The sequence below is a fragment of the Natator depressus genome, chromosome 5 (genome assembly GCF_965152275.1).
Source record: "Natator depressus isolate rNatDep1 chromosome 5, rNatDep2.hap1, whole genome shotgun sequence".
In the NCBI taxonomy this organism is placed as follows: domain Eukaryota; kingdom Metazoa; phylum Chordata; order Testudines; family Cheloniidae; genus Natator; species Natator depressus.
In genome coordinates, this window is record NC_134238.1 from 47,045,057 (window position 1) to 47,061,469 (window position 16,413).

Here is a 16,413-nt window from a genome sequence, read left to right on the forward strand (position 1 = left end):
TTCCAGGCTCCCTATTCCTACTTGTTCATTCCTGGCTAGTGTCGCTATACACACTGGGGCAACACCTCTTGGGCATAGTTGTCACGCTTCCCCCGTCTGTGATCGCTTCCCTTCTTTGTTGGTTGGACCCGCTGGCAGTATGTGCAGGAGTCCCATTCTCAAGACCCCCACAATCGATGTCTCTCATCACAGATGCTTCGGCGATAGACTGGGGAACTCACTTCAGGTCTCTCAGAACTCAGCCTCTGGTCTCCAGAAGAGTTCTTGCTACACATCAACATCAGGGAGCTCAGGGCAGTTCACCTAGTCTGCAGTGCATTCCAACCCCACATGGAGGGCAAGTGCGCGTCAGTTCTTGTAGACAACACAAGAGCGATGTTTTGTATAAACAGGCAAGGTGGAGCAGTGCGTTCCTCTCACTGGTGAGGGAAGCTCTTCACTTGTGGGAATTCTGCATAGCCCACTCAATCTGCCTCAAAGCCTTGTATCTCCAGCAGTCACAATACGAGGAAGCAGATCACCGGAGCAGATCCTTCTCCAACCACCATGAGCGGTCCATCCATCCTGATGTCATAAAAGGCGTCTTTCAGAAGTGGGGGACTCCCCGGGATAGATCTACTGGCAATGAAAGACAACAGGAAATGTCTTCAGTTTTGCTCCTTCCTGGGTCACAGCCCGGGATTGCTCTGATGCCTTTCTCCTCCCTTGGATGGATCATCTCTTTTATGCATTGCCTCCCATCTCTCTCATACACAAGGCCTTCCTAAGGGACAGACAAGGTCTCATCCTGATAGCCCTAGCCTGGCCATATCTGCACTGGTTCACCACCCTTTTAGAACTCTCGGTAGAAATGCCAATCCATCTGTCTCAGTTTTCAGACATGATCTCTCAAGACTACAGCTGTCTACATCATCCAAACCTTGAGTCCCTTCATCTCACGGCCTGGAAGCTCCATGGCTGAACCCCGCAGAGCTAACATGCTCTGGGACTGGTCGCAAGGTGCTTTTAGGGAACAGAAAAATGTCCGCTAGAGCCACTTACCTGGCAAAATGGAAAAGATTCTCTATCTGCTCTATGCAGAAGTGAGTTTCACCTACACAGTCAACACTTCCATTCATTTTAGATTACTTATATTACTTGAAACAACAAGGCCTAACCATGTCATCTAGAGTCCATCTAGCTGCAATCTCGGCCTTTCACCCATGGATGAACAGCCATTCTGTTTTCTCAAACTTCATCTGTAGTCTATTTCTTAAGGGCCTGGAGAGATTATACCCAAAGGTACAGCAGCCACTTCCTCCCTGGGACCTCAACTTGGTGTTGGCAAGGCTAACAAGGCCTCCATTTGAACTGCTGGCAATGCGCACTCTGCTCTGCTTGTCCTGGAAGGTGGCCTTTCTGGAGGCCATTACTTCTGCCAGAAAAGTCTTGGAGGTCCAAGTTCTTACTTTGGAACCACCTTATGTGGTCTTCTTCAGGGACAAGGTTCAATTGCAGCCACATCCAGCCTTCCTTCCAATTCCATAGTAACCAGGATATCTTCCTACCGGTCTTCTGTCCGAAACCACACTCCACTCTCTGGATGTGAGGTGTGCACTAGCCTTCTGCATAGAAAGGACTAGATCAATTCAGAAATATACTCAGCTTTTTGTAGCCGTTGCAGACAGAATGAAAAGCCTTCCAGTCTCAGCCCAGAGAATTTCATCGTGGATCACTTCATGTATCCGCACATGCTACGACCTGGCAAAAGTCCCCTCTCCTGCCCTGACGGTACAATCTACCAGGGCTCAAACATCTTTGGCAGCATTTGTAGCTCAAGTTCCTATCCAGGACATCTGTTTAGCGGCAATGTAGTCATCAGTTCACACTTCCGCGCCTTGCTATACTGTCACCCAGCAGACTAGAGATGATGCGGGTTTCAGACGCGTGGTGTTACAGTCAGCATGCCTAAGAACTCTGAACCCTCCACCTGCACAACTGCTTGGGAGTCACCTACTTTGGAATAGACATGAGCAAGCACTCGAAGAAAAAATGATTACTCACCTTTCATAACTGTTGTTCTTTGAGATGTGTTGCACATGTCCATTCCAAACCATCAACACCCCTGCCTGTCCCTCTGTTGGAGTTAGCCAGCAAGAAGGAACTGAGGGAGCAGCGGGGCGGCAGGACCCTTTATACTGGCGCTATGAGCGCGTCATACCAGGGCATTGGAGCTGACCCAACAGATACCACTGAAGGAAAAACTTTCTGGTGGTGGTGCTTGGGGCGAGCACACATCTATTTTGGAATGGACATGAGCAATACATCTCGAAGAACAACAGTTACAAAAGGTTAGTAATTGTTTTTTAAGCCAGGGTGATCCGATTCCATGCTTCATCTCTTTCCTATGCACTGGAATAGTTTGCTCTTGTGCCCTTAATGTCTCTTTTAAAAAAATGCCAACTCTCCTGAACTTTTTTCTTTAAACTTGTTTCCCACACAATCTTACTTATCAATTCTGAGTTTGCTGAAGTCCATTTTCTTCAGTCTGCTGTTCTCCCTCCTACCATTCCTTAGAATCATGAACTGTATCTTTTCATGATTACTTTCTCTCAAACTGCCTTCCACCTTCAAATTTGCATGCATTTCTTTCCTATTTGTCAGAATCAAATCTAGAACAGCCTCTCTCCTAGTTGCTTTCTCCACTTGCTATAATAAAAAGTTACCTCTAAGAACTTGTTGGATAATCTACCTTGTGCTATATCATTTTCCCAATGGATGTCTGGGTAGTTGAAGTCCCCCATCACCACCAGGTCCTGTACTTTGGATGATTTTGTTAGTTAGTTAATAAAAGTTTCATCCAGCCCTTCTTCCTTGTTAGGTGGTCTATAATAGACCCCTACAGTGACATCATCCTTGTTTTTTACCCCTTTTATCCTCATCTAGTCCTGGAGACTTTCAATAGGTCTGCCTCCCACTTCTATCTCTACCTCAGTGCAAGCGTTGATATATAAGGCAACATCTCCTCCCCTTTTCCCTCTTCCTGTCCTTCCTGAAAAAGCTGTACCCTTCTGTACCAATATTCCAGTCATGTGAATCATCCCACCAAATCCCTGTGATGCCAATTATGTTGTAATTGTGATTATTTACTGTTCCTTCTAGTTCTTCCAGACCATTTTCTATCTTCCTTGGATTAGTATGCAGAAATCTAAGATGTTCATTAGATTTCCCAACTGTATTCCCTCTTGTTTCTCCTTTGCCCCTGCTTTAATTGCCCCCTTCCCCCCCCTCCTCCCCCTCCCCTCCCAATTTCAACCCTTCACCCAGGTCTCCATGTTCTGGACTTACCTGTGGACTTTTGTCTCCTGCCCCCATCGAACTTCGTTTAAAGCCCACCTCACTTAGTTAGCCAATCTGTTACATTGTTCCTTAAATATTATCTGTACAAAAATCTCACAATGATTATGAATCTTGATAAGTTATGTGCTTTCAGTACAGACCCTACATGCTACCCTTCACAAATAAATATCATGAAAGTATTGTATTAGGTGTAGTGTGTGTCTCAGGTCTTAGACAGAAGTAGCTTGTAAAGAACAGGGAACCTTGAGCCAGGTGGCACCACTAGACCTCTGTTTTCTGAATTCTGTGGAATGCTGTGTTACTTCTGAGAGTGAAGACTGAATTGAGTTGATTCCTTTTACTGTGGAAGGTACAGTACTGAGATTCTAGCAATAATGCGTCCAGTTCAAACATTGTGTGCACAAGTGATGATTACTAGAAAGGCTGCTTTGATAATTAAGAACAGAAAAACCGAAATACAGTTCAAACAGTGGTCTGGTATTTGCACCTACGACTAGGTTTAAATCTCAAAGGGATATTCAGACTTCTCAGAGAATTAACCAAAGATGCTGCCCTCAGAAATCACTGGAGTTATGGATGAGAGACAATCCAACGTTGCTAGTTGACTTATGCTATTGAGGAAGTAGATGAAGAATGCTTTCTGAGCGTGTTAGTTTTATGGCCCCCTTCTAGGTTTCAAGGGACCTTTGCTGATCTTAGATAATTCTAGTTGTGCACCATGCTCTAAATTTTGATTGGATTTTATAGAGTATTTGGAATTTGTAAATTGTTTAGACTTGGAAGGGTTAGATTTTTATTGCTAATATCAGTAAATGTCAATTTCACCATGCACACACAAAACGATAAATATTTCCATTGATAATTGAAATTTACAGATAGGCAAAGTAAGAAAAATGCTGCTTGAGAACTTTGGTTTGATTTAAGGATATTTACTTTGTCAATATCACATGTCAAAATGTACAGTGTGTTTTAAGAGTTATAAAGCTTTAAGTTTTTTAATCTCTACATCTACTGTCATTAAATAATAGTCTGACACTGCCCCCCCCCAATTTCCCGCAGCTGTGAAAAGTTAAATGAATAAAAAAAAATAAAAATGCTAAAAATATCATCAATGTTATCCATCAAAATTATTTTTAAAAAAATCTAATTCGGCCAAGCCTAATTATCTTCTTGAAGCCAGTAAGGTTTCCATTACTCTAGAAGAATTTCTTCAATTATTTGCATTAATTATCAATTACCTAGCTGACTCTTAGTGTCCGGAAGTTTTAGAGGACCTTTACTTAGAAAATCTGCCCACTTGAAGGTTGTAAATGGTGTCCTGGAAAGAAGAGATGGGGAGGAATCGTGTCTAGGAAACCTGTTGCCCAAGTCTAGGAAAGGGTGGCCTTCCTGCCTGAGTTATAAGTGAAAGGAGGACAAACTCTTCTTTGTCAGTTAGTTAGTTTTAATGAAAACTTTGTGGACTGGTCTCTCATCCTTCCCATATCACTCGTTTTGCTTCCACGGAACATCTGTAAATCAGCACTGAACTTCCATGAAATATAGTCCTCATTGCATACAGTGTTTCATTATTTGTTTGAGAGGCTTAACATTTAAAGTGTGATTCAGGGTACAGTTACTTCCTTTCCTGATCTTGAGTGTACAGCCCAGAAAGTACATAGTACAAAAAAAGGCTTCTTTATTTTAAAATAAAATATAAACACAACCTTTTTTGTTTCCATCTCAAGCAAATTAGAAAAACACATTAATAAATATTCCTTTGCTCATTCCTCCATGTAAACTTGTTATAATATACTTCATTTGATAAATGCCTTTATTTGACAAGTGGCATTTGTTTGTGTATAAAGAAATGTCTTTCTACATCATACACAAGGTATTTATGCCCCAGTGTTACTAATTTTATTCATGATTGTGTACTGCTTAAAGTACCAGACATACAATGTAATACCCTGTTTATTTTTTAATCAAGATATATATTTTCAAATAAACATCCTTTAGTCACTACCTCTGTAGGATTGACAGACATTGCAAATTACACATTAATCTGCAGGTGTTGTAACACCTATTTTGAGTATTCACTTGTTTTTAAATTACACACAAAAAACTGAAGCAAACTTTTCTACCATGTTATAAAACGTATCTGTGAAGTAACTTGTAATATTCTTTCTTTCCTCCATAATTATCTCAGATTATAATTTCAATTGAAAAAGAGCAGGTTTGGAAATGTGATTGACAGGATTTGGCACCTACATTCCAGGGCAGACACTATAAATGTGTTTAGAAAACTTAAAGGGACCCTTTCAGCCCTGTTCATACCCCACAGCTGTATACCTAAAGGATGCTTTTCATACAGACAGAAGGAGTACAAATATGGTAGTGTTTGTGTAGCTTAAAGAATAGATGGAGGTATATCAAGTACATTTTTCTAAAGACTACAGTAATTCACATACATCACAGTGATTTTAAAAGTTTAAAATATTTTTAAATGATGCAAAAACATAAAATTAAAAGATGACTTAATGAAGGAGTGCAAACACGTTGGCAATTAAACTTATTGAGAGTGTCCCTTTAAATCAATCAGCACCCCAGGATGCTATTGAAAGACCATAGCAGCTTGTGCTAATGCAGAATAGTAAATGTTCAACAAGTCACATGTACTTGGTTTTCCTTCACTGCAGCCTATAAAGCTTTTGAGACATCTGAATGCTTACAATACGGATTTAACTTTCTAAGCGTAGAAAACGAGTGGCTTTAATCGGTTTTTTATTGCTCAGGTTCTTAAATGCTGTTTTTCATTAAATGTAAATTTTCAGAGAAAGTCCTGCACTTCAATGCGATTGTTTATTTAGGTACTTATAATGGCCACTATCTCTGTAGGATCAGAGCACCTCTTAAATATGCATCTGATGAAGTGAGCTTATGCTCAAATAAATTTGTTAGTCTCTAAGGTGCCACAAGTCCTCCTTTTCTTAAATATTGTAATAGAGGTAATCTCTCTTCCTTCCCTATAGGTAGAAGTAAAAACTTGAATAGTTAGTACAATTATTCAGCTGTTAAAGGTGGGGGTGAAAGAGATGGGGATGGGTGGGAAGTGCTTGTGCGAAGAATTCATTTTATTAGGGATCAGTTTTGCTTTTGGTTCTGAATGCTGCAAGGCATCTGCTAACTTAACCGTCACTGGTTTTTTGTTCCATTGTCTATGTCCAGCTCATGCACTAGATCTATTGCTAGTATTTTATAGTGGCTTCAGATATTACTGTACAGTGCCCTGAATGTGCTGGCAAGAAGGTGGCAGGAACCTTTATAAATGTTGCTTTTTTTTTTTTCCTCTAAAGGTGGAAGAGATGGTGCAGAATCACATGACTTACTCTTTACAGGATGTAGGAGGAGATGCCAATTGGCAGTTGGTGGTAGAAGAAGGTGAAATGAAGGTAAATAAAATTGCATTGTACAATATTTTATAACATTTTTGAATTTATATAAAATGTTACACTGAAATCTGTCTGTCATGTTAATACTGATATAGGCCCATATTCTGATACCCTTACTCCACACGTAATCACATTGATTTAAAACATGACTATTGGAGTAAGGTACTATCGATGAGATATACAAGGATAACCATTTTATATCTTTAAGTACACACAGTATTCTTTATGACTTCATGCCAGACATTTCATTCCTGTGCAGAGGGAGGTCACTTTCCTTTATCACCCTCTCTTCTTGAAGGTCCCATATTAGACTGGCTTGGGTTAGCTGGAGTGAGAATCTACTCCACACTAGCCTGCCATGGACTAACTGCGTGGACTATGCTGACACGCGTTAACAGTTTTGTTATTGCTCTTTCATCTAGGCCTCATTGAAATGGGGCTATCTTAAAGTACATTAACAAACTATTTTTCTTCAAATGGCTTTGCATATACATACTTATAGGTACTATACCACTTTGTGGTGTCTTGCAGTAGAACCTTCTTCTAGCAGTGTCAGCTAGAGCCATGTCACGCACCCCTCTCCTGAGCAGCACTGACGTTCTGAGGGCAAGCCTAGATAGGGAGCTCAGTTCCTTCCAAGCACGTGCCTGGAAGGATGTGAACACTTCTGATGTCTTCAGAGCCGGAACCTTTCTCCTCTTCGTTAGTGTTAGCTTTGTTAGTATAGTTAGTGTTATTCCCGGTTATGGTAGAATTGAAGAAAAAAAAGAGGCTGGCATTTAAGAGTGTTTCCTGCCCAGTTGTCTTCCTGGCATCTGATGACCACGTGTGGTGCTTCAAAAGTTTCGGACAAGAACATTTGCTTTCTGGGTGTTCAGTTTATCAGACCTTTTTTCCCAAAGCCCACAAGGATAAGGTACTCATCTGGAGCTTCTCCTTCTCAAGGAAGCTCTCAATGCTAGACTCTCCTGATCCAATCAGTCCTCCGATCCAAGGTCGAAGGGTAGGTCTACACTATAGTTAGACACCCGTGGCTTGCCTGTGCTAACTGACTCAGGCTTTAATTGCAGTATAAATGTTCAGGCTCAGACTGCAGCGTGGCCCCTAGAATCCTGCAAGTTGGAGTGTCCTGAACACATGGCAATTAAACAGCCTGTTAGCTTGAGCTCTGCGAGCCCAAGTCAGCTAGCATAGGCCAGCTGCAGGTTTTTAATTGCAGTGTAGACATACCCTGAGAGGCCAGCCTCAGCTCCTGGGGCTTCCAGTAGCTCCCAGTAACTAAAGGATTCCAAGAGGCCACAGCCCCTGTCAGGGCTGGATCAAGTCCCTGTAACTCCCTCAGTCAAGCCCCCAAGGCTTCACATGTCTGAACCAAGGGCCACCTGGCCAGATCCGACTGCCTCAATTCCACAAGAGATGTTGAGAGACAGTTTCGCCTCTGTCACCGGTCCTGTACCTCTTGCGTCACAGTTACCAAACCCTGATGGAACCCCTCCGGCTGCAGCACCAGAGTTGGTTCTGACTTCCACTTCCAAATCTAGGAAGATGGACTTGATTCGTGTGTCAGAATCAGGGCCATCAGTGCCTTTTAATTCTGTCTGTCCTGGCATCGAAGAAAGAGGCATAGGGACAAAACAGCTGCTGTTAGCAGTGGCTGTTCCCATGCATCAGAACTTTTGGATCCATCAATTCTGACAAGGCTATAACATCTCCAAAGTGTTACTTACACACACACACACTACGGCACCCACCTTTACCTATTTCCCAGGGCTCAAGGCATAACCTACTTGATTTAGGCACCGCTGTAGAACCAGACAAAGACCATACAGATAAACAATAGAGAAGTGGGGACCATAAAGACAAAACAATAAAGAAATGGGGATTTCACAACCACAGCTATTGATAAGTGATTTCTTGCCAGACAGAATACTATCAAACTAAGTTTTCTTTAACCATCTTAAGATCTGTTTCTTTATCTGGCAATGGTAGGTAGTATTAGGACAGGATCGCCTTCTTAACAACCCGATATTACATTGTTTTAATGTAATTTAGATGGAATGTGAGAACATGACTCTGCTTCTTAGCTCATGTCTACTGCTCTCTTAATATGGCTGCAGACGAACGCCTCAGCCCTTACAATATGGCTACAGGAAAAGGCCTTATCCTTAAAAAAGAGGGACCCATTCCACCCCCAACTTCAGTAACAAGGGAGATGGATTTGCATATGATGTCGGATCTGATATCCGCTTCTTCAGATCGGTTTTCGGTTCCTGGGTTGGTTCCAGCTTCATCCTCCGTTTCGGAGAGCGCTCTCACGATGGTAGTCCAAATTTACTTTCAAGTCCAGTGTGTTCATTGCTTCAGAGCACGAAACACAAGGTTTCCACAAGGAGACTTGTTTCCCCAGTTCCAAGAACATTCTTGCCTTCTTCTGTTAAGAAGAGGCCAGAACACATTATGCTTCCTTCTCCTAGGATCCCTACAAGGTCCCCACAAAGAACTGAATCTCCATACTTCCCTCTGAATCCACTGATCCCCAGTGCATTCTGTCTTGGATCCAGACCCATATCTTTACCAGGAGGAAGATAAAAGAAGAATGCGGAGACCTGTGGCTCTATTTGTGCCACCTGTGGTCTGCAACCTGCAGGCATGTTCCCAAACCCCCATTGCTGGAGAAACTGGCAGTCCTGGTGCCTTATTTTGGGCCACCTCAGGAATTTCTCAGTTATCCTCTATGTGGATGGAGAGGTAATGTTTCATCTGCGAAGGATCTGGCAGTCCAGAGATCCTCGGATCCAGCCCATCTGGATTATGTACAGTGATGCCTGAAATGCTGTCAGGAGGAGGAAGACAAGGAAGTAGCTCCCTCTTCGAGCAGGACCATTTGGAAACAGATTGTGAGTGCAATTTACCACTGGATGAACATGTGGGGGTGGCTTTGGCCTCCTCTCCTTCCAAGGACCCATGTACATAGGAGCCGCATGGACAGTTAGTCCACCGCAGGTTAGTGCTAGTTCATACCCCAGCTTGCACAAAATGTTCACATGTACAAGCCCCTCTTCTAGATATAGAGATTTGGGTATATTTACCTCTGGTGTCATAGAATCATAGGTATGTCAGACACCAGACCTGGCTATGGTGATCCGTGGATTCATGACCTCCAGGTTTGCTTAATGTACCTCTTACTATGAATGAAGCCAGATTCCCTGAAAAAACTCTAAACTAGTACAAAATGCAGCACCCATTCTAAGCAACATGAGTTGCTGTGAGCAAAACACCATTGGGCTCATTAGCTTCTTATTGAAAACAGAATCTAGTGTAAGGTCTCTATCTTGATATTTAAAGTCCATGAGACTAGCCTTGGCTTCTGGAGATCATTTCCCCATACGTATCCATGACCTTTCATTGGGATTTTATTCCGCTTGCAAAGTGAAAGTGTTCTTCATTAGGGGGAAACTCTTGAGCATAGGAAATAGAACTCTCACGGTAATGGAGCCAAGGCTTTCAACTTTCTGCCAGAGGTAAAAATGGCCACTAACCTGAACACAAATAAATATAAAATTTATTTTTGACTTTACTCACCCATTGGCCCCTGTCTTTTCTGGGGGGGGGGGGGGGGGAAGAATCCAAAACCTTAATATTAATCAAAAATTTACTCCTACCTGTTACAAAAGGGATACTTTATCTTTAGGTACTTTGTTGGTGCTCAGATACTATGGTGGAGCGGATATCAATAATAGGATTTGAATGGACAAATTTCTGTTTTAAGTGCTGTGGAGTACTCAGAAGTACATGTTCACTGATATCCTAGAATGCTCCATTCTGAAAGGTCACAAATACCACAAAATCAGATGGCAATATTTCTTTAGCTCTGAAGGTGCCTCTTATTAGATGAAATACTTGTTCTAATAATTAAATAAGGTTAGAAAAACACATACCATGTACAAAAAATTATAATGGACTGGCTCAGTAATACAGCGAAATATTCCTGTATCAGTGACTTCCACGAAATTCTGCAAACCTGGAATCAGCCAGATGACTTTGTGGCGCTTCCTGTATAGTGTCTAGCATAGTGCGATCCATATTGGAGCACATAGGTACTAAAGTATTTCAAATACTATACTATCAGCTTTTAAAGATTAAAGAAAAACAAATTAGTTTCCATCTCTCTGGTGAATATCCCAGACAGCTTGGTTAGTGGGGACATCCTTGTCAGGTCCTCAGATAACACTGAGTGTGGTATAAGACAGGGCTGACTCTGGCTTTCTTTTTCTGCAGGTCACCGAAGCATTTCATAATATATTTTGAAATAACTGTTTTCTTGTCCCTTTCTCTCCCTCTCTTACTCCCTTCAATTCACCAAGTTGTAGTCAGATCTGTGGTAACTGGATTTCCTTCTGCTGTTAGGGCAGCCTTTAGTTATTTCTTTTAATCTTAGTACTGCATCCAGCACATTAGCATGAAAAATCAGTCTTGCAGAATTTTTCTCTTACCCCTTTAAGTACTGGATTATATTAATGTTTAGCTTCTTTGATTATCTATTTTAATCACTGACATATTTCCTTCCTAAACATAGCCTTTTTATAAAATATTAAACCATTCAAATAGCATGAATATTCTGTTTAAAAAAAATAATCCACTTTGCCTAGGATTGTTCAGTCATTCTTACTGCTGTTTGATGTAACTTTGTTAAATGGACTGTCAAATTAGATTCTCAGGAAGAAGCACAACAAAAATCCAAAGCAGTTTTAGCCTTTTCTACTGTGCATTTCTTTTGTGCTATTTTGTATTTGCCTAAAGGTGTACAGAAGAGAGGTGGAAGAAAATGGGATAGTCCTAGATCCTTTGAAAGCAACACATGCAGTCAAAGGGGTTACGGGACACGAGGTCTGCCAGTACTTCTGGAATGTTGATGTTCGTAATGACTGGGAAAGTAAGAAATCATTTTTTTTTAAGTCATGACTGTTGGTTTGAATGTTTAAAACCTTTACCTAATTTATGTATGTTTGTGCTTGTACACTGATCTAGTTCTTTTATTTTTAGCAACCATTGAAAATTTCCATGTTGTGGAAACTTTAGCAGATAATGCAATCATCATTTACCAGACACACAAGGTAACAATATCTTACATTTATATAGCACCTGACATCCAGAAGGATCCCAAAGCACTTTATATAGAAACTGCTGTACCAATCACTAAATATAGTCCCCTCTATTGCGAAACATTGCAGCTGTTTAACAGCACTATACAAAAGTTTAGGACAGGAAGTGAAGAATTCTGTACCCAGTTGCATTTTCCTCAATTTGGAATTTAACAAAGATGGCAGAATTATCGTTCTTAGCCTTGCATGTATGTCATGGAGACTTTAGGGTCCATGCCTTCTTTTACATCTCTTTGAAATAATAGCACCTCCATCATTAGTGTGTCTCCTAATGCCAGGTTACAGTATTGGATCACTAGTAACTCCAGGGAAGAGTCCTGAGTCATCAGAGTCATCAAGACCACTTCCTGTAACACCATGGGTTTTTATTTGAGGTAGTCCTGACCATAGCTGACCCCACACAGTTTGAGAGAACTGACAAGGTTACATTCTGAACTGGTGTGTTACAAGTACAATATTCACTTTGTAATCTTGTTTAACTAGTTCCTATGCAAACATTTGTCAGGATGCTTGTTCGTATTACATGCTACCCACAGAGTCTGGTCCGAACATTTAATATTAATAGCTTCTGATTATTAGAGAAGAGTCTGAATCAAAATCCTGAACAAACTTTAAGATGGCTGAGATCCAGAACAAATTTTTTTCTTGGATCCAACTCTACCAATAATACTTTGCCTGAAAGCTGCCATGAGAGAATAATCTACTATTTATTGGATTGTGTAGCAAGTCTGGCTGTATAGTATTATGAAGCACTCTAAAGATATTGATTAATTGCCAGTATTTATATAAAATATCAGGAAAGTGGCTTCTGTAATGCCACGTTTTATCTTGTAGTTATTCTGCTTCTAAAACTTTTTTTCTTGGAAAGTGGCATAGTTTGTCATACCCTCCTTTACTGTTCCTACATAATATATTACTGAATCAATAGTTCTTGCCATTTAAATATTACTTACTGTTCAAAATATGGAGTCCTACTAATGGTGGATAGGTCTATATATTACATATACCATGGAGTTCAGTTTGGTGACTCAGACACCAAACCATACAAAACCTAGATCTGATACTGGAAAACCCTGAAGGAGCTGCCTATATTTGTTGTTGTTGTTGTTGTTGTTAAAGGGTGACTAACCTGTTGTGTGAGCTGGCACATCATCTCTTTTCATAGAATGCGAAAAAATTTTATCCATTTTTTTAAAATCAGACCAACAGAGATGGACATGAGCAGAATAAATTTAGCACTGGAACCAAACATAAGAATGCTTGAAATAGCTTATATCCCATTTCAAATATTTTGAAAAAGGAAATGGATTATCAACTGTTACTGAGCTTGAAGAAACTTTCTACTTGATTTTGTCAAACTTGAATTTCTCTACAATAATATGGCTATGGCCATATCATTTGCCAGATTTGTAATTGATGACTTTAGGCTGACATCTGGGCAGTAAATATTTTAACTTTTTTTTAACAATCAACTACTCTCTCCCTGCAGAGAGTGTGGCCAGCTTCTCAGCGGGATGTGCTGTATCTGTCTGCTATTAGAAAGATACCAGCGTTCAGTGAAAATGATCCTGAAACTTGGATTGTCTGTAACTTCTCTGTGGAACATGATAGCGCCCCTGTAAGTAATTCCTCGGAATATTATCAAACTGTGCATTCAGAATTTTTTTAATCCAAAATCTTAAATGCATCACACTTCATAAAGCTGTCACCTTATTCTCTTCTAAATGCTTCCTTAAAAATCCACCTTTGCCATGATGCCTGCAAATAATCACTTTCTCGTATTGGTTAGACAAGTGGAGAGCTGTGCTTTTCAGTTCAACTCTGGTTTTTTATTAGTTCCCTCCCCGTTCACCCTTACCACATTTTTCTGTTTCATCCAAACGTCACATCCTGTCTGACACCGAGACTGTAAGCTCTTGGGGGCAAAGACTCATCTTTATTACTTGTCTGTGCAGTGCCTAGCACAAATCTTGATTGCTGCTACCAAGCATTGCTGTAAAGTAAATTAATATTTTGACATTCAGATGTTAGAAATGCTGATAGAGGAAATAAACTTTGGGTAATGCTTATTAAATGTTTAATTTCTTGGCAGCTGAACAATCGATGTGTTCGTGCCAAAATAAACATTGCTATGATCTGTCAGACGTTGGTGAGCCCACCAGAAGGGAACAAGGAAATAAGCAGAGACAATATCCTATGCAAGATTACATATGTAGCTAATGGTACGTATAGATTTGTCAATACAGTATACTTTACATTACTTCTAGGGGTTGTGATTGCTCGCAAAAATAAAGTTCAGAGTTTTCTGTTAAACTTACTTTTAGATCAACATCTATGAACCTTTTAGTCAAAATCAGAAAGACCTAAGACAGGTGCCGCAGTCACCAATAAATTCAAACATTCACTGTGTGATTGGTTGGGAGAACAGTAGAAATGTCAAATGTGTTGCGTCACACAATCATAAATATAGAAAGAGTGTTGAAAAAAAGAAGTTTCAACTGGCCTATTTGAGTTGATTGGCATACATCATACTTTCTTTAGCAGTATACATGTATTAATCTTTTGATGTCAAGTCTGTTATTTCCAAAAACAACCTATTGGCTAGGCTGAGGAGAAGCTGCTGGTAATAAAGGTGTAAAATCTTCTTTCTTTCAAAGTAATTAGCCAAAACAGTGGAAATATATTCTGTTTAGCTGGAAAACGACCCCAGGCAGATAGGCTATAGATTTCAGTAGAAATTGAGAATGACAGCTTCTTCCCATGCTGACCAAAATCCTCAACAGCCAAATATAAGATTATCATCAGTAAACTAAAATTCCTATACACGTACACACATTCAGAGGCCTGCTTGAAAAGAGTAATACGGGAACCGTGTAACAGTCTGCCACTTTTATGGAAGTGCAGAACATTTCTAACTAGCCTATATATCTTTCATGTTTTCAACATTCTTATCCCCCACTATTAAATAGCATAGTGAAGACTCAGTTGTTACCTGCACATCTGAATATTAAATATATTACAGTACTAATAAGAAGGAAAGGTAAATCTAGTACTAAATTACTTTATAATTGGGTTTTGTAAGTGAAGACACCCCTCCCACCCAAGTATTCTGTGGCAAATTTGATCTGAATTTTGCAGCAGAAACTTCAGTATTGTAGAATCTTCAAGTTTCAAACATCAGTAATGACCTCCATTTATAAATCTAATGAAATATGAAAATAATTAAATCAGTATTCCTTGTGTTAGTGTGATGCTGAACTTAATTTTGTGCTGACCCTACATATTTATTTGTCGTTGTGCTGTGGGATATTGTATTTAAAATACCATAACTTCATTATAGAAGGTGTTGGGGGAAGCTGGAGGTTTTGACAGCTGGGAGGAGATATTAGGGGCTGCATTGGTTTGCATTTGGTTCATGTTTAGAAGGTTTTTGCAACCACAAGGGCTAGAAACTTTTTTGTAATGAGAGCTTAGTTTCTGAAGCACAGTTGTGCAGAAAGTGGCAGACGCTGACCAGTTGCTTGGCTCCAGAAAAGGAGTACATAGGACCAAAGAGATCCATTTGGACTCAACTTTATGAATGCTTTATAATAAGCAATCAGTAAAAATTGAGAGTGCAGTGGTTGTGCAGGCAAATACAACAGCCATTGAGCGCTCAGCAATAAATCAAATAGCTTTTTGTATAAGAATACATTTCTGAAATGGAAAATGTTGACAAGGACACTGGAGTTATCTCCTGTTCTTTCTGAAAAATTCTATGAGATTATAGTCTTCCATTTGGACATCTACCAAAGATGGGAAAAAGTAACTCTGTTTTAACAACCTCTCCGAAGGGATGATACCATTAAAAATGGACTGCAATTGGTCTTAAAATCTGGGCTCATGCCCTTTTCTGCTGCTTTGACGTATAAAGAGGGCCTGAATGATACTTTCCCCCATTTTGTTTTACCTTCAAAGTATTGGGAATGCTAATTGTTTTTCCCCAGCTTTGCTAGAGGACCTCCTGAAATGTCTGAGGATGCGTTTTGTTAGCATTCATCCTAACAAGACGGTGAGGGAATGTTGAGTATTAATATGAAAATTTGGGAAGAAGTGATATTAGTGTTAACAAAAGCAAACTATAAACAATCTGACTAAAATTCCCAGTTGCTCAGCTTTCATTTTGTAGACTCCTATTGCCGTAAGACCTGATTCTTTAAGAAGATTCATGCAGGTGGACCCTGCATCTATGCATAGTCCCATTGATTTCATTGAGCCCTGCATGGATTCAGTGGTCAGCCCATGTGGATCCTATTGCAGGATCGGCACTACAGCCTTCCAAGCTAGACAGGACCTGATTTTCTCACGTAAAAAACAAGCAGAATTGTATATAATTTAAAAAACAAAAAAAAAACCTTTCATGTCTTCATCACACTCCAAAAAGAAGCAAAATTGGTCAAAGCTGAGGTGTTGTTTTTTCCCCCTCTGCGGGTCACTTAATG

The 16,413-nt window shown here is 40.2% G+C and overlaps 1 protein-coding gene across 4 annotated transcripts in view; it reads left to right on the top strand.

Moving 5' to 3' along the window:
* CERT1 (ceramide transporter 1) overlaps window positions 1-16,413 on the top strand; it is a 161,978-nt gene that overhangs the window by 140,517 nt on the left and 5,048 nt on the right. For all 4 annotated transcript variants that reach the window (XM_074952711.1, XM_074952712.1, XM_074952713.1 and 1 more), the window contains 5 exons: window positions 6,675-6,770; window positions 11,571-11,703; window positions 11,814-11,884; window positions 13,422-13,550; window positions 14,025-14,154. In XM_074952711.1, coding sequence (XP_074808812.1) covers window positions 6,675-6,770; window positions 11,571-11,703; window positions 11,814-11,884; window positions 13,422-13,550; window positions 14,025-14,154 — 559 coding nt within the window. The remainder of the gene's footprint in view (window positions 1-6,674; window positions 6,771-11,570; window positions 11,704-11,813; window positions 11,885-13,421; window positions 13,551-14,024; window positions 14,155-16,413) is intronic.